General features: G+C 40.6%; 1 protein-coding gene across 1 annotated transcript in view; it reads left to right on the top strand.

Moving 5' to 3' along the window:
- The window catches only part of Ctnna3 (catenin alpha 3), a 1,495,245-nt gene that overhangs the window by 19,201 nt on the left and 1,451,491 nt on the right, over positions 1–24,553 (top strand). Inside the window, exon 2 of the mRNA XM_032888434.1 lies at positions 15,577–15,680. Coding sequence (XP_032744325.1) covers positions 15,582–15,680 — 99 coding nt within the window. The 5' untranslated portion in view covers positions 15,577–15,581. The remainder of the gene's footprint in view (positions 1–15,576; positions 15,681–24,553) is intronic.

Genomic DNA, 24,553 nt, shown 5'->3' with positions numbered 1-24,553 from the left:
GTTCTTCCGAGCCCAGGACAGTGCTGAGGTGATGGCCAACTGTAGGAGGTGGCTGTCTGTAGGAGGTGGCCGTCTGTAGGTGATGGCTGTCTGTAGATGATGGCTGTCTGTAGGAGGTGGCCGTCTGTAAGAGGTGGCCGTCTGTAGGAGGTGGCCGTCTGTAGGAGGTTCTCTTGAGCATTTGGAGGCCCTTCCTCACTCCTAATATTTTGTAGATAATAACACCCTACTCCTAAGTCTTTGCTCCCGACTCAACGTTGTCATGTTCCTGTAGAGGCTAGTCACAACCCGACAGGCTTTGACCTTTCCTCAGCTTCATTTGCAAACTTCTGACATCTCCCACCACGGACCAACCCGATTTCCAATCAGTCAGGGTTACTGAACAGGACAGATACCAAAGATCAGAAAGGCTTTTCATAACACACAGCACTTATTCACAGAATGGTAATTGTGTATAGCCAAGGTCCTTCAAGGACTTAGCTTATTATTTTATAATTCTGTCATGGAAAGGTAAGCTTCTCAATAACATACTCTACCTAATGTGAATTAAATACATGGATGCTGACCAAGAAGATAACCTCGATTTAATTAGGTTTATATTTTATCTCTTGGCTAAAAACATTCTACACATGTGTACAATTTTCTTTTCATTTTTTTTCTCTTCTAGTTTCTAGTGTTCAATGTAGCTTTGGAAACCCATTGTGAATTCTGCAGTGAAGACATTGTTTTTGTTTTGTTTTGTCTTGTTTTTTTGATTCAGGGCTTCTCTGTGTAGCCCTGGCTGCCCTGGACTCACTTTGTAGACCAGGCTGGCCTCGAACTCACAGAGATCTGTCTGCCTCAGCCTCAGAGAGCTGGAATTAAAGGTGTTCACCACCACATCCCACCGTGAAGACCTTTTTAAAGTTTTGTGAAAGCTCACTTCAGTCTTATTTTAGTTGACAATGATGTCCTCTCTCTTTGTCCCTGAGATGAAAAATAAGTGTCAACAATCTTGATTTCTTTTTTAAAAAATATTTATTTCATAAAAATATTTACTATATGTGTGCTTTGTCTCTATGTGTGTGTATGTATGTATGTATGTATGTATGTATGTATGTATGTATGAATGTGAACCATACCTGGTGCCCAAGGCGATAGGAAGGTGGAGTCAGAACCCAGAAGTAGAGCGACAGACAGTTGTAAGCACCATGTGGGTGCAGGGAATGAGACCTGGATCCTTTGCCAGAGCAGTGAGTGCTCTTAACCGTTGATCCATCTCTCCAGCCCCAGTTTATTTCACTTATAATTGTGTGTGTGTGTGTGTGTGTGTGTGTGTGTGTGTGTGTGTGTGTGCAGACACATGCTTGCTCGTAGGGGTCAGAGGCATCATATCCCACGAAACTCAAGTTACAAGAGATTATGTGCTGCCTGACGTGACTACTGGAAATTGAACTGGGGTCATCTGAAAGGGCAATGTGTGTTCTTAACTACTGAGCCATCTCTCCAGCTCAACACATTTTGATTTTAACGTACCAGAAACCGCCATAAGCAGGTTAGCAGGCTAAAAAATGAAAACCCTCAGTGAACATGCATTTGATAGGACTACGTTGTTATACACTATAAAACGTATCTTATTGGGTCGCACATTGAAGTATGTCAGTATTGGGGCTGCAGAGATGGTTCAGTGAGTGGTTCAGAGTATGTGCTGCTTTCCCTAAGAACCTGGGTTCTGTTTTGGGCACCTATATGGTGGCTTACAACTGTCTGTTAGTGCCAGTTCTGTCATCACCAGGCATGCACGTGGTGCCCAGATGTACATGCAGGTCGCACACTCACCCTTGATGTCTGTGTTATGAGGAAGGAAAACGATGAGGGGAATGACTGAAAACCAAACTCAAAACACAACGTTTTCTCCTATGTTGCAGTAAGAGAACACAATTGTTAGTGGTATTTGAATTATTTTTTTAAAGAATATCTTCCATATTTTAACTGAATATCTGAGGGAAGAGACCATGCTTTTACATTTAAAAAGGAAATTAAACAGTGAAAAAGAGTGGGACATAAGATGGTAGTGGTCTATACTGTACGACATAATAACATTATATCACATATCACCTAGCAGTGATCCACACACATAATTATATTATTATAACATAATTATATATTTATGCAACAAATTATATTATATAAACATTAACCATGCAATTAATTGTATATTTATATGTAATAATAAATATATTATTATTTATCAATCTATATAATATACTACATATATTACATATAATTTTACATATTATATTATATAACATATGGTTATATACTTAATTGTATATAATACATACTTGTAAATACTCTTATATAGTATATAATTATATAATTAATTATATGATCAATGTTATATTTATACATTAATTATATTATATAATATATATAGTATATATACTAATATGTTATACTATATATAATATACTATATAATTAATATATAATATTAACACATGATATTATAATATATAATCCTATATAATTATATACGATATCTTATATCGTATATAATTACATATAAATATATAATATAACTATATATAAAATAAACAATATATGATTATATAATATAAATATAAATATATACTTGTAATTGTACTATATTATAATAATATATTATGCATACCTAATAAAACCTGAAATAATTATTTGTAGCCAAACTGGGTTTTGTAAATAAATGAGGGCCAGACATGGTGGCTCATCATTTTAATCCTAGCACTTGGGATGCTGAGGCAGGAGGGTTGAAGCCAGCCCAGGCTATGTAGTAAGTTCTAGTCCAGTCTGAACTGTCGACTTCAAACCCAGCTCCAATACCAAACAGACCAACAAGAGTAGAGTGATAGTAATTCCTTGTTGGCGATCTGCGATGGAGTTTGGCTCACACTGAGAACAAGGACGAGCTCGATTGCCTTGAAGTGGGAAGGGCGCCCCAAGGGGCTGTTGGGATTGCGTTCAATAAGATAACTGTCTAGAACAGTGCTATGTCTCAGAAGACTTGTTCTGTCTCTGTAATCAGCTATGCTGGTGGTTTTGTTTTTTGTTTTTTGTTTTTTCTTCTTTTTTTTCAGAGCTGGGGACCGAACCCAGGGCCTTGTGCTTGCTAGGCAAGTACTCTACCACTGAGCTAAATCCCCAACCCTATGCTGGTGGTTTTATATAAAACTGCCAACGTTTAGAGTAAATGGATAATGCATAATATATTATAGTTATCTCCAATATGGCGAGAGGAACCTCAGGGTGCCCCACTTGACTTATAAAGTGTATTTTAATTTCTTGTGTTGACCACACAATGCTTTGATAGTGTCTACGAAATGAATAATGTGCACTGATGCCTTTAATAATATAGAAAACCTCGGAGCATATGGTGGTTCTTAAATGCTTTTATCAATTATTAAGTTTGTCATAATTGGGTCCCTTGAGACTTCAGTATAATTGCCCTTGTTTTTAGTATTAAACTTCACTGAAGACACATGAAAGAATTAGGAGTATCACAACAATATTGATTCTAGCACATTTGAAGTTCAATATTTAGATTTAGTACAAACATGATGCTAAGTCACTGGGGAAGGCCTTTCAGAAAGCTTTCGGTTTTCTTAATAACACTTCAGATATACATTTAAAGATTCTTTGGCGATGTCACATATGCATATTAAAATTAATGCACCTTTCTCATTACATTTCCTCCTCTCACTCCCTTCCTGTGTCTTCCATGTAAACCACCCCCACTTCCGTGACTTTGTGTGTGTTTGCATGACCCACTGAGTTTAATTGTGGTTGTTTCTGTGAGCATGGGTAGGAGGTTATTTACTAGAAAGAGAGTAACTTATGTATCTATACCCCTGAAGAAAATGACATCCTGCCCTCAGCAACCATTAACTGCCAAGAGAGAGGGGCGGGACACTGTGAGCCCCCTCCCCCCAGGTCACAGTGAAATGTGGACACACACAGTCTTGTGTGGGCAAGCACCTATGAGTTACACCACAGTCTTATTACATTTTATTTATGTGTGTCTACACATGTGTTCCTCAACATGCACGTGGAGGTTGGAGGATAACTTGCTGTCAGGTCTCTCTGCTTCACGTGGGTCCCAGGTGGCCTTAGTCTTTCCCTGCAGAGCCATTTTGCCAGCTTACGTTTTATTTTTTTATATTAAGAAAGCCATACTGGTGTGCATGGCGGTGTAGCTCTTTCATCCCAGCACTCGATAGACAGAGGCAGGAAGATCTCTGAGTTCCAGGGTAGCCTGGTCTATTTAGAGAGTTCTAGGACAGCCAGGGCCGTTTACTGAGACCCTGCCTTAAAAAAAAAAAGAAAGAAAGAAAAGAAAAGAAAGCAATGTTATAGAGAGTAACCACGTTGGGTGATATCTGAAGAGCAGTAAGCCTGGACTCTACAGCATTTGCTTCTATTTTTGTTTTCACAAATTTTGTTATTAATATAAAAATGATGTGACATAAAGTTGAGGACCAAAGTACATGATTCTTGCTCAGAGGGCGTTTCTGCCTCTGTCCCTCTCTCTGTATCAGCGTCAAGGCTTAGAGGCGTTCTTAGTGACAGGCCGATCCTTCTATTTACACACATTGGCACGGACAGAGGTCACAGTTAGCTTTGATGGATTATGGATCCAGGGGAAGGACCCAGCATCGCAGGGGAGATTGATTAGCACACGGGTGAAGATTTCACAGAGCTAGGCTAGAGGTAAGGGAAGAGTCAGGGGTGGGGGTGGGGTGGGGTGGGGTGGGGTGGAGGGTGGGGAAGTGGGCGGAGACTTCCACTGGAGGTACACACAGGCGCATAGACTCCGCCCACCAATTCTGATGTGTCTCTTAGGGGTGGAAACAATATAGGATTGTTGAGATTAAGAAGAGATTTGAAAAGATTGACACCATGACAATTTGTACTCGTCCACCTAGCTACCTATTTATCGACAGTAAATTAAAAAGAAAACAATCACTTGCCCTTATAGTTAAAACTACTAACTGGTATAAGGCCTCTGGGCTCCCGTGGGAGAGGGCCCAGGTGAGGCAGGAGCCCTGCCTGAGACACCGCCGGAACCTGAAGGAAACAGACCGGATAAACAGTTCTCTGCACCCAAATCCCGTGGGAAGGAGAGCTAAACCTTCAGAGAGGCAGACACGCCTGCGAAACCAGAAGAGACTGCTCTCTACACACATTGCTGATTCCAGAGGAAAACACCGGAGGCCATCTGGAACCCTGGTGCACGGAGGCTCCCGGAAGAGGCAGCGAGATCTTCCCGTTACTGCCACCTCAGAGAGCCGTGGGCAGCACCCCCTTGAACTAACTTGAGCCTCGGGACCACAGGTAAGACCAACTTTTCTGCTGCAAGTGACCTGCCTGGTGAACTCAAGACACAGGCCCACAGGAACAGCTGAAGACCTGTAGAGGACAAAACTACACACACAAAAGCAGAACACTCTGTCCCCATAACTGGCTGAAAGAAAACAGTAAAACAGGTCTACAGCACTCCTGACACACAGGCTTATAGGACAGTCTAGCCACTGTCAGAATTAGCAGAACAAAGTAACACTAGAGATAATCTGATGGCGAGAGGCAAGCGCAGGAACACAAGCAACAGAAACCAAGACTACATGGCATCATCGGAGCCCAATTCTCCCACCAAAACAAACATGGAATATCCAAACACACCAGAAAAGCAAGATCTAGTTTCAAAATCAGATTTGATCATGATGCTGGAGGACTTCAAGAAAGACGTGAAGAACTCCCTTAGAGAACAAGTAGAAGCCTACAGAGAGGAATCGCAAAAATCCCTGAAAGAATTCCAGGAAAACACAAACAAACAGTTGAAGGAATTAAAAATGGAAATAGAAGCAATCAAGAAAGAACACATGGAAATAACCCTGGATATAGAAAACCAAAAGAAGAGACAAGGAGCTGTAGATACAAGCTTCACCAACAGAATACAAGAGATGGAAGAGAGAATCTCAGGAGCAGAAGATTCCATAGAAATCATTGACTCAACTGTCAAAGATAATGTAAAGCGGAAAAGCTACTGGTCCAAAACATACAGGAAATCCAGGACTCAATGAGAAGATCAAACCTAAGGATAATAGGTATAGAAGAGAGTGAAGACTCCCAGCTCAAAGGACCAGTAAATATCTTCAACAAAATCATAGAAGAAAACTTCCCTAACCTAAAAAAAGAGATACCCATAGGCATACAAGAAGCCTACAGAACTCCAAATAGATTGGACCAGAAAAGAAACACCTCCCGTCACATAATAGTCAAAACACTAAACGCACAAAATAAAGAAAGAATATTAAAAGCAGTAAGGGAAAAAGGTCAAGTAACATATAAAGGCAGACCTATCAGAATCACACCAGACTTCTCGCCAGAAACTATGAAGGCCAGAAGATCCTGGACTGATGTCATACAGACCCTAAGAGAACACAAATGCCAGCCCAGGCTACTGTATCCTGCAAAACTCTCAATTAACATAGATGGAGAAACCAAGATATTCCATGACAAAACCAAATTTACACAATATCTTTCTACAAATCCAGCACTACAAAGGATAATAAATGGTAAAGCCCAACATAAGGAGGCAAGCTATACCCAAGAAGAGGCAAGAAACTAATCGTCTTGGCAACAAAACAAAGAGAAGAAAAGCACACAAACACAACCTCACATCCAAATATGAATATAACAGGAAGCAATAATCACTATTCCTTAATATCTCTCAACATCAATGGCCTCAACTCCCCAATAAAAAGACATAGATTAACAAACTGGATACGCAACGAGGACCCTGCATTCTGCTGCCTACAGGAAACACACCTCAGAGACAAAGACAGACACTACCTCAGAGTGAAAGGCTGGGAAACAACTTTCCAAGCAAATGGTCTGAAGAAGCAAGCTGGAGTAGCCATTCTAATATCAAATAAAATCAATTTCCAACTAAAAGTCATCAAAAAAGATAAGGAAGGACACTTTATATTCATCAAAGGAAAAATCCACCAAGATGAACTATCAATCCTAAATATCTATGCCCCAAATACAAGGGCACCTACATACGTAAAAGAAACCTTACTAAAGCTCAAAACACACATTGCACCTCACACAATAATAGTAGGAGATTTCAACACCCCACTCTCATCAATGGACAGATCATGGAAACAGAAATTAAACAGACACGTAGACAGACTAAGAGAAGTCATGAGCCAAATGGACTTAACGGATATTTATAGAACATTCTACCCTAAAGCAAAAGGATATACCTTCTTCTCAGCTCCTCATGGTACTTTCTCCAAAATTGACCATATAATTGGTCAAAAAACAGGCCTCAACAGATACAGAAAGATAGAAATAATCCCATGCGTGCTATCGGACCACCACGGCCTAAAGCTGGTCTTCAATAACAATAAGGGAAGAATGCCCACATATACGTAGAAACTGAACAATGCTCTACTCAATGATAACCTGGTCAAGGAAGAAATAAAGAAAGAAATTAAAAACTTTTTAGAATTTAATGAAAATGAAGGTACAACATACCCAAACTTATGGGACACAATGAAAGCTGTGCTAAGAGGAAAACTCATAGCGCTGAGTGCCTGCAGAAAGAAACAGGAAAGAGCATATGTCAGCAGCTTGACAGCACACTTAAAAGCTCTAGAACAAAAAGAAGCAAATACACCCAGGAGGAGTAGAAGGCAGGAAATAATCAAACTCAGAGCTGAAATCAACCAAGTAGAAACAAAAAGGACCATAGAAAGAATCAACAGAACCAAAAGTTGGTTCTTTGAGAAAATCAACAAGATAGATAAACCCTAGCCAGATTAACGAGAGGACACAGAGAGTGTGTCCAAATTAACAAAATCAGAAATGAAAAGGGAGACATAACTACAGATTCAGAGGAAATTCAAAAATCATCAGATCTTACTATAAAAGCCTATATTCAACAAAACTTGAAAATCTACAGGAAATGGACAATTTCCTAGACAGATACCAGGTACCGAAGTTAAATCAGGAACAGATAAACCAGTTAAACAACCCCATAACTCCTAAGGAAATAGAAGCAGTCATTAAAGGTCTCCCAACCAAAAAGAGCCCAGGTCCAGACGGGTTTAGTGCAGAATTCTATCAGACCTTCATAGAAGACCTCATACCAATATTATCCAAACTATTCCACAAAATTGAAACAGATGGATCACTACCGAATTCCTTCTATGAAGCCACAATTACTCTTATACCTAAACCACACAAAGACCCAACAAAGAAAGAGAACTTCAGACCAATTTCCCTTATGAATATCGACGCAAAAATACTCAATAAAATTCTGCCAAACCGAATCCAAGAGCACATCAAAACAATCATCCACCATGATCAAGTAGGCTTCATCCCAGGCATGCAGGGATGGTTTAATATACGGAAAACCATCAACGTGATCCATTATATAAACAAACTGAAAGAACAAAACCACATGATCATTTCATTAGATGCTGAGAAAGCATTTGACAAAATTCAACACCCCTTCATGATAAAAGTCCTGGAAAGAATAGGAATTCAGGGCCCATACCTAAACATAGTAAAAGCCATACACAGCAAACCAGTTGCTAACATTAAACTAAATGGAGAGAAACTTGAAGCAATCCCACTAAAATCAGGGACTAGACAAGGCTGCCCACTCTCTCCCTACTTATTCAATATAGTTCTTGAAGTTCTAGCCAGAGCAATCAGACAACAAAAGGAGGTCAAGGGGATACAGATTGGAAAAGAAGAAGTCAAAATATCACAATTTGCAGATGATATGATAGTATATTTAAGTGATGCCAAAAGTTCCACCAGAGAACTACTAAAGCTGATAAACAACTTCAGCAAAGTGGCTGGGTATAAAATTAACTCAAATAAATCAGTAGCCTTCCTCTACACAAAAGAGAAACAAGCCGAGAAATAAATTAGGGAAACGACACCCTTCATAATAGACCCAAATAATATAAAATACCTCGTGTGACTTTAACCAAGCAAGTAAAAGATCTGTACAATAAGAACTTCAAGACACTGAAGAAAGAAATTGAAGAAGACCTCAGAAGGTGGAAAGATCTCCCATGCTCATGGATTGGCAGGATTAATATAGTAAAAATGGCCATTTTACCAAAAGCGATCTACAGATTCAATGCAATCCCCATCAAAATACCAATCCAATTCTTCAAAGAGTTAGACAGAACAATTTGCAAATTCATCTGGAATAACAAAAAACCCAGGATAGCTAAAACTATCCTCAACAAAAAAGGACTTCAGGGGAATCACTATCCCTGAACTCAAGCAGTATTACAGAGCAATAGTGATAAAAAACTGCATGGTATTGGTACAGAGACAGACAGATAGACCAATGGAACAGAATTGAAGACCCAGAAATGAACCCACACCTATGGTCACTTGATTTTTGACAAAGGAGCCAAATCCATCCAATGGAAAAAGATAGCATTTTCAGCAAATGGTGCTGGTTCAACTGGAGGTCAACATGTAGAAGAATGCAGATCGATCCATGCTTATCACCCTGTACAAAGCTTAAGTCCAAGTGGATCAAGGACCTCCACATCAAACCAGACACACTCAAACTAATAGAAGAAAAACTAGGGAAGCATCTGGAACACATGGGCACTGGAAAAAATTTCCTGAACAAAACACCAATGGCTTATGCTCTAAGATCAAGAATCGACAAATGGGATCTCATAAAACTGCAAAGCTTCTGTAAGGCAAAGGACACTGTGGTTAGGACAAACGGCAACCAACAGATTGGGAAAAGATCTTTACCAATCCTACAACAGATAGAGGGCTTATATCCAAAATATACAAAGAACTGAAGAAGTTAGACAGAAAGGAGACAAATAACCCTATTAAAAAATGGGGTTCAGAGCTAAACAGAGAATTCACAGCTGAGGAATGCCGAATGGCTGAGAAACACCTAAAGAAATGTTCAACATCGTTAGTCATAAGGGAAATGCAAATCAAAACAACCCTGAGATTTCACCTCACACCAGTGAGAATGGCTAAGATCAAAAACTCAGGTGACAGCAAATGCTGGCGAGGATGTGGAGAAAGGGGAACACTCCTCCATTGTTGGTGGGGTTGCAGACTGCTACAACCATTCTGGAAATCAGTCTGGAGGTTCCTCAGAAAATTGGACATTGAACTGCCTGAGGATCCAGCTATACCTCTCCTGGGCATATACCCAAAAGATGCCCCAACATATAAAAAAGACACGTGCTCCACTATGTTCATCGCAGCCTTATTTATAATAGCCAGAAGCTGGAAAGAACCCAGATGCCCTTCAACAGAGGAATGGATACAGAAAATGTGGTACATCTACACAATGGAATATTACTCAGCTATCAAAAACAATGACTTTATGAAATTCAGAGGCAAATGGTTGAACTGGAAAATATCATCCTGAGTGAGCTAACCTAATCACAGAAAGACATACATGGTATGTACTCATTGATAAGTGGCTATTAGCCCAAATGCTTGAGTTACCCTAGATGCCTAGAACAAATGAAACTCAAGACGGATGATCAAAATGTGAGTGCAGATCGCTCATGAGAGACACAGCCAGAATACAGCAAATACAGAGGCGTATGCCAGCAGGAAACCACTGAACTGAGAACAGGACCCCTGTTGAAGGAATCAGAGAAAGAACTGGAAGAGCTTGAAGGAGCTCGTGACCCCATATGTACAGCAATGCCAACCAACCAGAGCTTCCAGGGACTAAGCCACTACCCAAAGACTATACATGGACTGACCCTGGACTCTGACCTCGTAGGTTGCAATGAATATCCTAGTAAGAGCACCAGTGGAAGGGGAAGCCCTGGGTCCTGCTAAGACTGAACCCCCAGTGAACTAGACTGTTGGGAGAGGGCAGCAAGGGGGGAGGGTTGGGAGGGAACACCCATAAGGAAGGGGGGGGGGGGATGTTTGCCCGAAACCGGGAAAGGAATAACATTCGAAATGTATATAAGAAATACTCAAGTTAATAAAAAAAAAAAAAAACTACTAACTGAAAAAACCACCCCAAACCCAACACAACCCCACCCAACCCCACCCAACCCAACCCAACTCAAACCAGTAATAGCAGCAGCAGCAGCAGCAGCAGCAGCAGCAGCAGCAGCAGCAGCAGCAGCAGCAGCAGCAGCACTACCACCACCCTAAAGCAATAATCGTGCTTGCTATTTCTTTTTTCCCTTCATGGTTTCAGAGGGATTCTTGGGTTGTTTTCTTGGGGGTCGGGGGGAAGTTCATTAAGCTGTAGGAATCTATGGGAGACAGGTAGACCCTAAGTGGGAAGGCTGTCTATTGATTTGTGTTTCTGTACGTTATAAGTTTTTGTCTTATTTTTAAAAAAATGTTATTTTAAAAATATTTTAAGTGTATGTGTGGTTGAGCTTAAGTCCATGCACCATGTGTGTTTAGGGCCCACAGAGGTCAGAAGAGAGGTCAGATGTCTTGGATTTGGAGTTACAGATGGTTGTGAGCTGCCATGTGCATGCTGGGAACTGAACCCAGGTCCACTGCTAGAGCAGTACATGCTCTTAACTGCTGAGCCATCTCTCCAGCTCCAGATTTTTGTTTTTTAAAAGTAGGTCAAGTTGATATAGAAAAGAAATATGTACTTTTTCTTTTTCTCTGTGGACCCTGACTAAACACTTCCTGGTTGACAAGTGACAGGGTAAAAGTTGATATGGACTTATGGATTTAGTGATTTGGCCAATAGTCTTTATGGCTGATTTTATTAATTTCTGTGTCAGTTTCAATATGTTATGATATGCCAGTCATGACTATGTGACTAAGAATATATAGTTTCTTATATAAAAATCTCAGTAATTGGTTCCAGTGTGTGTGTGGTATGTGTACATGTTCATGTGTGTGTGCATGCACATATACAGGTGTGTTTAATGGTCAGAGGTCAGTTGTGTCTTCAGCATATACTTTCCACCGTATTTTAAATTATTTTAAGGTACTTTAATGTATTATTATTGTGACTGGTATGTGTGGGTGTAGCTGCTTCTATTCTCATGCTAATTAGATTTCCCCAAAACCTGTTTGCAGTGCCCTGCTTGTAAGACTGAGGGACCCTGTCCCCAGTTGGTTTCGACTAGCAAATAAAGTTGCCAGCAACTAATGGCTGGGAAAGAAGACAGAGGCGGGGCTCTTAGGATTCCTGGGCAAGAGATGGACATGTCAGTGAAGGTGAAGGAGAAGAGAGACATAGCAGAGGGCATAGCCACCAAAATTAAAGTTACAGTTTCTTACAGTGGTACAAAAATTACATATTGATGCAGGTCTAAGGTTCTTCTCATTGGTATAAATCTTGGTATATTGATACAAAATTTAAATCAGTTTTGTTACTCTTAGGCAGACATAATGCCTATGTAACTCATTTAAGAATACCAGGCTTTAGACCCAGTCCTTCTAATAGCTGGTATTACAAACTGTTTAGGATGATTAAGTAATGCAAGTTAAGGGCCAGGTAGTAAACTCATGGTTATATTTGACTTTGATTTAAAAATAATAAAATGTTTTCAATATTATTCAAACAACTAGAAACAACTAAGAGTAGTCAAGGTTTTACAATTCAGATTATATATATATTCTTCAAAAACACCAGAAATCCACAAAATGCAATATTTAAAATTATTTCATTATTAATAGACCTTTTGGCTAGAAGACATGTCTGCTCCTGACAATACCCCTACCCCACTTCAAAGAAGATATTGAACATCATAGCCTCCATATAGAGTTGTTCCAGTTGTGGCAAGGATTATCTTAATTCATCTGCAGATAAAAACAAAAAAACATATAACAAAAAACCTCCAAAACAAAAAACAAACATACACCCCCACCCCAAACAAACAAACAAACAAACAAAAAAACCACTGTATAGGAAAGGACCAATGATGCAGGATAAGCAACAGCTTGGCTCTGCCAAGACAGGGTGAGATAGTCCTTCATAATTCCTGCTTCACTTAAGGTCTGTCAGATGGTTCTGGGCCAGAAGGCTGAAGACTGATGCTCCAATGTTATGAGGAATATAGGGGACTATCCAGGCAGTCAGCTGTCTCTACAAATTGTTTAAAATTTAAAAATCTATGTTTTTATGCTTCTTATATATTCAGATAATATTTAATTCATTCTCAGATCTCTGACAGGTTTGAAGACTAGTTATAGTCTCATAATCAAACTTGAGTTGTTTAAGCATTAAGAAAGATGATCTAGATTTGTCAAGATGGTTTTTCAGATGGTAATACAAGTTAAAATCAAAACATAATTAAGATATAAAATCACAAAGCTCTTTAAGTTAGGAGAGATGTTAGAGTAATAGACCTAAGCTGACAAAGTTAATAGACTAGACATTGCTGATGTATATTACACCTTGTAGTTTACCTAACTGTTAGAACTATATTCAATGTATATATGAGAGAAAGGCCCTTTTAATGGACAAAGGGGGGGGGGGAGAAGTAGCTGCTTCTACTCTCATGCTAATTAGATTTAAAAAAAGAAAACCTGTTTGTAGCATCCTGTATGTAAGACTGAAGGTCCCTGGCCCCAGTTGGTTTTGATTGGTAAATAAAGTTGCCCGGGCCGGTGGCTGGGTAGGGAGACAGAGGAGGGACTTTTAGGATTCCTGGGCAAGGGACTGAGGAGGAGCAGGAAGAATGAGATCTGCTATGCTGGGGAAGGTGAAGGAGAAGAAGAAAGATGTCATGGAACAGAGGGCATAGACTTCATGTGTGTGTGTGGGGAGTGGCTCCGGGTGACCCCCCCACCCCCGGTCCCCGATGGGGTCTAGGGTAGCAAAGATGGAGTATAGAATTAGTAAGTAATAACTCAAAAATATCGGGGGTTGGGGGGCTAGATCAGCCACAAGGAGGTTAGGAAGTGGCCCGGCCATTGAGCTGTTTGTCTTTCATTCAGGAACCCAGAACACTGGGGCAGACAGTGAGAAACGCACTGCCGCTGCCGTGATCAGTTTGACTCGTGTTCCTTGTGTACTGCGACATGTGGGTATCGTGAGTGTGGAGTGTGGAACAACTTTGCACAGTTACTTTTCCATTTCCACTTTACTTGGTTCTAGGGATTGAACTCAGGCTTGTCAGGCCTGGTGCTTCTACCTGCCGAGCCCTTACACCAGTCCTCCGTCTTAGCTTCTGAGATAGCATGTCTCGCTGAACCTGGAGCTTGTCAACTCAGCTGCCTGGCTTGCCAGCAAACCCAGAAACCCTCTTGTTTTCGCCTCCTTGTTGCCTGGATTATACCTACTTTTACCTCCATTTTACACGGGTGATAGGGATCACAACTCAGACCTTGATGCTTGTAAGTGGGCACTTTAATGAATGAACCATCTCCCCATCCTCTTGACTTTCATCATCATCATTATTAATTTTTTTTAGACAGGGTCTTACTATGTTGCCCTGGCTGCCTGGAATTCACTGTGTAGATCAGGATGGCCTCAAATTCACAGGGATCTGCTCTCTTTGCTTTTCTAGGTGCAGGGGTTAGTGGTGTAGACTACCACAGTGGCTAAGGCTTTTCATATCTTAAAGACTCATTCATAATAATATTAATTATTATCATTTTCTCTGGTGACTTAGTTATTTTCCCATTGCTGTGATAAAACACCATGACCAAGGCAGTTCAGGAAAGGAAGAATTTACTTGGACTTATGGCTCCAGGGTTTTAAGAGTCCACCAGGTACAGAAGCACTGCTGCAAGCTACAGGCATAGTGGCACGGGCAGGAAGCTGAGTACTCGTTTCTTCAACCACAAGCACAAAGCAGAAAGCAAACTAGCGGTAGAGCGAGACCTTAAGCTCTCAAAGCCAAACCCTAGTGAGGCCACACCTTCTAAACCTCCCCAAACAGTGCCTCCAATAGGGGTGGGGAGTATTCAGACATCTGAGTTCCCCACAGGAACGTTTCTCATTCAAGCTGATATATCTTTTTCCAAATATCAATGCTTTCCCACGGCTTCTCCTTTTTCTCTAACAATAACTACTCACATTTTTTATTAGTTTCCTTTCTAATCAAGCAATAAAGTTGCCCCAACCCAAAATTCAAATTACAACCCAAATTCTCAAATAAGTGACCTTAAAAACACACAGAGATGCATCCTATGTACTGTGTCTCCTCTACGTCTTGATAAGAATGGGCAAACGTAGAGACCACCTGAGCATTGTGGGTGTATGGAAACAAATGACTTACCTGCTGTTGGATGCATGTCCAGAGATTGACAAAGGCTTTAAATTAAGATTGCGGACCAGGTGGAAACCCATTTGATGAGTCTAAAGTCAGATGAACTTGCTAGCATTCATTAGCACTAATCCCAGGCAGCATAATTTCAGGGAACAGCTTGGTAGTGTCTTGCTTCTTTCATGGTGGATTTAGTACCCTGATCTCAGAGGACTGAAAAGAAGTGCCAAATAGAAGTCTCACTTATCCTATGATTGTCAGGAACCCTCTTCTTTGGAAAGATTTCTCTCCACTGATAAGCATTCTGTTTTTTTGCCCCCTGTGTGCAGGCAACATGTCAGCAGAAACACCAATAACCCTGCAGATGGACATGCAGGATCTGCAGATCCAAACGTTCACTGTGGAGAAGCTGCTGGAGCCTCTGATAATCCAGGTATGGGCACTTTGGATGCTGCAATGTGCAACAGCCATGTTTGAGCGTTATTTAAAGCAGTGGGAATAGCAATGAGCCAAGGAAAGCCAGCACTCAGGAGGCACAGTGGCTAAGAATGTTAGCATCTTAAAGAGTCGATGGGGATGGTGATGATGATGGTGATGATGGTGGTGGTGGTGATGATGATGATGATGATGGTGACGATGATGATGATGATACTTTTGTCTGTTGATTTAGTTATTTCCCTGTTGCTGGAATAAAACCTCATGACCCAGGCAGTTCAAATAAGGAACTCTGGGAGTTCAAGGTCAGTCAGGTCCATACATGGAGACCCTGTCTTAAGCCTCCTCAAATAAGTTGCTATTAAAATATATACAATATATCAAATAAATTTTATAAAATATTGAAAATAAAAATATAAAAGCATATATTTAATATTAACAATATAAGTTTGAAAGTTTTATGAGTTTTCTCTCAGATACTTTTTTTGCACTAACTGTACACATGTGTGTGTACAAAATATATTTTTAAAATTTTCTTGCTTCATTCTTTTAAGTGCTTGGGACTTTATGTGTGTTCCATAAAATCAGGAGGTTTATACAATTAACTCCTCCTCTTCTCCTTTTCTTTCTCCTCCTTCCCCTCCCCTCCTCCTTCTCCCTCCTCTACTTCTTCTTCTTCTTCTTCTTCTTCTTCTTCTTCTTCTTCTTCTTCTTCTTCTTCTTCTTCTTCTTCTTCTTCTCCTCCTCCTCTTCCTTCTTCCTCGCCTCCCCTTCCTCCTCCTCTTCTGCCTATGTGTGTGTGCACATGATGAGTGTGAGTGGCACTGTGTTGTAGCATATGTGTAGAGGTCAGAAGACAACTTTGTGGAGTCAGTTCTCTCCTGGTTGTCAGGCTTGTGTGGCAAGCGACTTTATTGCTGGACCATCTCCCTGACTTCAGAGGTAAAACATTGTGATATAATTTATTTTGCTTAGCCGGGCATGGTGGCACACGCCTTTAATCCCAGCACTTAAGAGGCAGAGGCAGGCAGATCTTTGTGAGTTTGAGGCCAGCCTGGTGTACAAAGGGAGTTCCAGGACAGTGAGGGCTACATAAAGAAACATTGTCTCAAAAAACCAAAAAGAAAAAAAAAAGAAAATTATTTTGCTTAAAAACTGAGGCAAGTTAGTATGATTTCAACCATCTTTATTATTAGAGAATTTCAGTGGTTTGAACTAAGAGACATAGTGTCTCATTTGCCACAAAGTACACTATAAACTATCAAAAATGTGGGAGAAAAGCAGTTAAAGGAATTTTGTAATAGTCTTCTATGAAACAAATAATCATTTGATAATATAAATAATGACTCTTTGACTTAGTCATCATGTAAGACCTGATTTTATGTATTGAACTTTTGTATTTTAAAAAAATATTTTATTATCATAAGTGATGCACACAAACTGGTTTCATACCTTAGATGTGTTTTGATCATATTCTCCTAATTACCATATCATGTTCTTGTCCCACACCGAGTATTTGTCAGTGTTTGAAGGAATCAATACATTGATGTAGACCTAAATATTTTACCTTTAACAGCAAAACTGGTAAGGGAAATCCCCTTTGACCTACTTCACGTCACGCATGGAGGTTTTCTTGGGTGAAAAGCTACATTGATGGTATATCTGATTATCCAAGTGTTCTTGTCTTTCCTGGGGATGCACAGCAGAGCAGTCTGAGGACAGACATGGGGCATGTTTTTACTGAGCACAGATGGAGACCTACCACTGGGAAGACATTTAAAACATTTATCACTGCTGACAACTGAGTTGTGTATTAAGTGTTGCTGTCTCAAAGGCATTAACACCTGAAATTAGTAGTACTTAAGCCATCCACTGAGCGACAAAACACAACTATCTACCCATCTATCCATCCATCATTTATCAATCTGTCATCTGTCTGTCTGTCTATCATCTATCCAGCATGTCTCTTTCTCCCAGGTTCAATTCAAGCTCAGAGTTCCAGCCTCGGTCTTTGGAGGTCACTATTATCTGGCTTTATTTTCATTTTACTGAAAAAAAAAATTAGAATCTCCCAGGAGCAGGGTAAAGAAAATTAAAAGACACTCAATTTACTACCAAGAGACAAACATTAGTGCATTTCCTTCTAAGATAGCAAAATAGTGGGCATTCTCTTAGAACTTTATAATACAGAGACTATAAATTCAGTGGATAGTGCAGGCCTGCCAAGCCTGTTATTTGGAAGGATGAGGTAGCCTGGGTAACACATACACATATTTATATTGAATATATGTATAGTGGATACATATACACTGAAAACTGTTATTTTCTATCCCTGTTTCGGTGGTAAAATACCAAGACAAAAGTAGGTTAATTCAGCTCACACTTCTAGGTTGCAGTTCACACAGGCAATGAAGTGTCAGCAACAGGAGCGTCTTAGTCATTGTTCTGTTGCCGTGAAGAGACATCATGACCATGGCAACTCTTATAGAAGAAAACATTCAGTTGGGGCTGGCTTACAGGTTCAGAGGTTTCGTCCATTATCATCATGGTGGGAGCATGGCAGGCAGGGTGCTGGAGGAGGAGCATACCAATTCACAGGCAGAGAGAGAGAGAGAGAGAGAGAGAGAGAGAGAGAGAGAGAGAGAGAGAGAGAGAGAGAGAGAGAGATCCCCCCTCCCCCCCGCACTGACATCTCTCTAACAAGGCCACTTCTCCTAACCCTTCTAATCCTTAGTGCCACTCCCTGGGTGACTAAGAATTCAAATATATGAGCTTACTACAGGGCCATTCTTACTCAACCCACCACAAGGAGCTGGACAGAACTGGTCACATTGATCCATAGTTAAGAGCAGAGAGCAGTGGATTGATGCCTTCTTGCCAGTGTTAGGCTGGCATTCTCCTTTTGAATTCAGTCTGGAGCCCAGCCCATGAAATGGTACCTGCTCACACTCAGGTTGGGTCTTCCCAGTTGACACAATCAAGAAAACCCTGAATGACATCATCAGAGATCTTTCTCGAAGGTGATTATAAATTGTGTCAAATTGACAATGAAAACTAATCATCAAACACACACACACACACACACACACACACACACATACGTACACGCAGTGGAGAAAATGCTGTATAGATTTCATTAAAATGCTATTTTTGCAGCTTCCCTGCCTTACTTTGTTTTATTTTGAGTGCCGGTTACTCAACACAGGCACACAGACATTTTAGGCAGGCACTCTAACCACTAAACTATATCTGCAAACCAACTTTCCTATTAAAAAATTTAAATTTATTTACGTGTCTGGTTGTTTTGCTTGCCTGTATGTCTGTGTCCCTGTAGCACATATGTGCCTGGTGCCCACGGAGGACAGAAAGGGTGATCCCCTGAACCGCAGTTGTAGATAGTTGTGAGCCTCCATGTTAGTGCTGAGAACTGGACCTAAGTCCTCTGGAAGAGGAGCAAGCACTCTTAACCTCTGAGTCACCTCTGCAAACCCCATTCTTCGTAAGAGCAATTCAACATTTCTGTTAGCTACATACGGTACAGCTTCATCCCTGCTTTTATTTAAAGCAACCACTCATTTTGGGATGTTTCCGTTTTTAGCCCCTTTTGGACGATTATAGATGCTGTCTGTTGGTTGGAGATGCAGCACAGTTCACCGAATGCTTGCCTAGCTTTGGAGATTCCCCAGGTTTGAGCCAGAGCACCTCATAAACTGAACGCAGAGGCAGCGCCCCAGTAATCAATCAGGTGATTGTGATAGTTTTAGAACATACACAGGACACACACAGTTCAAGGTCATACTCAACGACACAGCAAATTAGAGGCCAGCCCAAAAAAAAAAAGCCATGAGATCATGCCTAAAATAAAAACAAACATTTCCCGCTGAACATCTTTATGCAAATGAGTTATTTCCTCAGAATTAGTTACAAAAAATATCTTGCCCATGATAGTGGGCAAGATATGAAAAACTCATCAATCAATTTCTCATACTTTTCACCAAATTTTGCTAGGGGGTGGATCTGAGACAGAGCTTCATACCCTGTAACCTAGACAGAACTTGAACTCACTAAGTACCCCAGGCTACCTCTCCGTTACATGGTCCCCTTACCTTAGCATTTCTAGGGGGTAGGTTGACAGGTCTGACAGGTCTTAGCCATGCCTGGCCAAGGGGAAAGTTTCAAGCAAAATTTGACAACTCTTCAGTTTTGTTCCCATCTTAGGTAGTTTTCTATTCCAGTGATGAATCCTGTGACTAAAAGCAACTTGGAGAGGGGAAAGGGTTTATTTCATCCTACAGCTCACAGTCAATCATGAGTCAAAGTCTGAGCAGGAACTAAAGCAGAGACCATGGAGGAGTGCTGCCTTGCTCCCCATGGCCTGCTCAGCTTTCTTATACATCCTAAGGAATACTTCCCCAGTGGTGGTTCCACTGAGCCCTCCCACATCAACCATTAAACAAACAAACAAATCAAATGCCACCAGAGAGGTACCTACAGGAACTTCTGATGGAGGCTGTACTGGCTGGTTTTGTGTGTCAACGTGACACAGCTAAAGTTATCCCAGAGAAAGGAGCCTTCCTTGAGGAAATACCTCCATGAGACCCAGCTGTAAGGCATTTTCTCAACTAGTGATCAACGGGGGAGGACCCAGCCCACTGTGGGTGGTGCCATTCCTGGGCTGGTAGTCTTGGGTTCTCTAAGAGAGCAGGCTGAGCAAGCCGGGGAAGCAAGCCAGCAAGTAATATCCCTCCATGGCCTCTGCATCAGTCCTGACTTCCTTTGGTGATGAACAGCAACGTGGAGGTGTAAGCTGAATAAAACCTTTCGTCCCCAACTTGCTTCTTGGTCATGATGTTTTGTGCAGAGGCATTTTCTCGTTTGCGATTCATCCTTCCCAAATGACCTCAGCTTGTTCAGATTGACAGAAAACCTAACCAGCACAGCTCCTGTGCACTTAAAAGAGTGGGAGCAGGGAAATGACCTTTACTTTGGAGGTGTCACAGCATTACTCCCCCCACCCCCCATGAAGTTGTGCCACTGGAGTTGATCACTTAGAACTCGATACTCATAAAGGTTGCAACCATATTGTTCTGAGTAGAGAAAGCAGTGTGGAGAAACTCAGTTTCATTTGTCCTTTGAGACTCCCTCTGTAGCCCAGGCTAACCCGCCCAGGCTAACCCCAAACCCCTGTCCTCAGCTGGGATTCCAGTGCTGGCATCACTCGGAATGCAACGTCACATCCAATCAGAAGCTAGCATTTACGGAAGAGGGGAAACTAGTGGAGATTTTGGTCAAGTACCTTGCTCTATCAGCCAATAGGAATTCACATGAAGAGAAACGAGGGTCACAACTGTGTGTGTCCTGGTATGTTCTGAAACTATCATAATCATGTCTCTAAATGGTATTGATTCTACCCAGAAAGTTAAGAGGGTGAAAATGATGTGAAGGAACTAATGTTAGAGCCTTAGATGCGGCACCTGGGTGCGTGCTTTCCCTGGCCAGCAGGAACTGAGACCAGGGAAGGGAACCCAGAGCCTGTCCTTCAGGAGCTCTGAGTCACCTGCTCATGCGATGCCAACTTTATCTTTTCTGTTGTTTGTCGAGTTATAAAATGTTTATCGATTCCTTAAAGGAGGCTTGGCATATCACTTTGCCAATACCCCAGCTGAAAATTTTTTATAGGTCTTGGCAATAGTCAAGTCATATGAAATTACAAATATTAACAATTTATGGGATAGCTGCTGGGTGTAAGAACTTTCTCCTGAAGCGATGTGCCAGCAGAGCAGAGCTATCGGGACATACGCTTGGTTTTCATTATCATAGGGTTCTCCTTGCAAAATCCCAGTGCATTTTAAAGTAAAAGAATTATTGTTTTAAAGTAACTGACCTTATAGGACATTATGCCCAGCTTTTAAAAGTCTATCACTTACAAATATTTATTTTCACTCGTGTGTACAAACACACACACATATGAATACACACACAAACACACATGTGCACCTGTGTGTGGGTAACCCACGAGTGTGCAGGTGCCTCCAGAGGTCCTGGAGAGTGGTAGATCCCTTGGAGCTAGAATTGCTGGTGGCTGTGGGCCACCTGATTTTCAGACTCTGGGTCCGCTGTAAAAGCACCAAGTGCTTTTAACCACTGAGCCATTGCTCTAGCTCCTGATCTGTTGGTTTTGTCAAGCACAGATCATCCCTTTAAATTATAAAAAGGTTGAATTTTCCCTGAATAATCTTGTGCTAGATATACGATCACATTCTGCCTCCGACCTAGGATGGTTAGTTTTTATTTAAAACATTCAATTGATAGAATTATGTTTTCATCTATACGGGATGGTCTGATACACATGTGCATTATCTGATGACCACCATAGCCAAATTAGTGAAAATATTCATTTTGTCTATAAGTTCCATTTTGTATTTGTGGAGCAAAGACACTTAAAGTATATCTAAACTATACATTTGTTTCATTAAATTTCAAGTATATTATATAGTCAACTAGAGTTATTATCCTACTCAGAAATTAGACTCCCAGAACTTAATTCATCATCTGACTGAAAATTTGTATCCTTTGACCAAACTTCCCATTTCCCATAGCCCCCATCTCCAAGATCCTGAAAACCACTCTTTTACACTGTTTTGCGATTTCCTTTAGGATGAGATGGTATAGTATGTTTCTTTTGTGCCTGGAGACATTATTTACTGTAATAACGGAAACATTATTGAGAATAAAAGTTTCATGTTCACTCATGCTGACCAATGGTAAAAAAATCCTTTTCTTAAAATGACTTAATAGTTTTCATGTATACATATCAAATTTTATTGATTTTTATATCAATAGACTCTTAGGTTGTGCCCTTATCTGTGTCCCCCCAACCCCCGGAGTTCCTAGTTTGAATAGTTGCATGGTTTATATAGTCAGATGATACAGTGCCTCATTATGCTAAAGACATTTTAGTAGAAGCTCATTTCCTTTACATTAAAGTAACCATTTTACTAGTCCCATTAAAAATTCTCACATTTCCCCATTGTTTGCCTTTATGTCACATTCTTTCGCTCATGGGGTTACACAGGAATGATTTATCTTGGTTCATAGTTCAAGATTGAAATTACATTTTAATTTTTGGAGTAATTGGTCGTAGATACTATGCTATCGCTCCAAGTTCTTAATTCATCTATGCATAAATCTTTATTCTGCTCTCTTTATAGTAAGTCTTCCCTACCAAACCTGATTTATCTTTAATCTTTTTTCCCCCTTTCTCTTGAGCCCAGGTAAATCACTAGGTCATTTGCAGGGACGCTCAGCCTGGGATATATTTCAATCATTCGCTTTCCTTTCCTCAGTGTGATAACTTACACGCTACATCCCTTGGCAATAAATTCCTCCAATGGATCAGAAATAATTTTTTTTCTCAGCAATTACATTTTTATGATTGCAACTGCAGGCATCTGCATTTTATCACTTTCAAGATCTGAACGTGGCAGTGGAGTGAGGAAAGTCTCTTTATGCAGATCCGTTCCTCAGAGGATTTACATCTCCACGTTGTCTCTCTGAAGGGGACATAAACTGCTAGATCATGCTATAGTCATTATGTAATGGATCCATCAATAATCTTATTTACCACAAAATATAATTTCCTGGGTGTCAGATTCATGTCAAAAGTGAGTTAAAGGAGTAGACTTGAAATCTCTTAAAATAAAATAATAAATTCCTTTATAAGGTGTTATAAAGATTTTTTTGGAAAAAATTAAGATGTATTTTATGATATAAATATATTTCATGTTCTTGAAAGGTAAATGTAGGATTAGAGAAACAGTAATGAACATTATTTTTCTGGTTCTCATTACTAACTCTTATACCTCATGGCTCTGCCCCATTTACTGACTCCTAAATATCTACACACACACACACACACACACACACATGCGTATATACATATATATGTATGAATGTTTTACCTATATGTATGTATTTATGTAGGGTGGGTGCATGGTACTTACAGAGGTTAGAAGAAGGACATCCGACCCCCTGGAATTGAAGTTGTGGATGGTTGTGAGTCACCATGTAGATGCTAGGAACTGGACCCAGATCCTCACTGAGAACAACAAGGACTCTTAACCACTCAGCCATCTTTCTAGCTCCTCATCTGTATCTTTAAGGGAGTCCACTTAGGAATAGCATTTTTTTTTGTATTCTATAATTATAGTCACTGGCCAAAACTAAGACTACCTCGTAACTCATGCACAAGTCAGCATGAGCAAGCTTATGTTGACACAACCCTAAACTCTCACAGGCTTACTAAAGAGTCCAAGCTACAGACACATGGTGACTTCTCTGGGTTCTCTGACCAGTGCTCATGGACTGAGGCTAGGAGGGAGTTCATCTTCACTGTCAGCAAGGGGAAGAGGATAATGAACCATGAAAAGGGGCCCTGACATGTCCAGTTGTCACATGTTACTTCCACTCATGTTCTTATCAAAGCAATGCTGTCCAAAGTGAATGCTGGATGTGCAGCCTTGCCCAGGGCCCCGGGGAGAAGGGCTCTTTGTCAACAGCACCCTAAATTATTGCTTTCTAGTCGCCTCCTTTTGTTAAGCCTCCACCTGCTGCCCTAGGCATATCGTACTTTATCCAGAGTTGAGAAACTGACTTGGTGACACTTACGGGTTGTTGAGTAGCTCGTGAGCCTCTGGCAGAGGATCCTGAATTGGTCTTATTACCACCACTAAGGGAGAGATCTCCTACCCCTGGGTTCCATGGGCTCTTTGGTTGGATCTAGGAAACCAATCAAGAAGAGATTAATATTAACATGAAATGAGCCAAACATTTCATTTCACATATGCTTCAGGAGAATGAAGTCTGAAGACG

Source organism: Rattus rattus, chromosome 18 (genome assembly GCF_011064425.1).
Source record: "Rattus rattus isolate New Zealand chromosome 18, Rrattus_CSIRO_v1, whole genome shotgun sequence".
NCBI classification, from domain to species: Eukaryota; Metazoa; Chordata; class Mammalia; order Rodentia; family Muridae; genus Rattus; species Rattus rattus.
The sequence above is the reverse complement of the archived record's forward strand: the minus strand, read 5'-3'. Positions and strand labels throughout refer to the sequence as shown.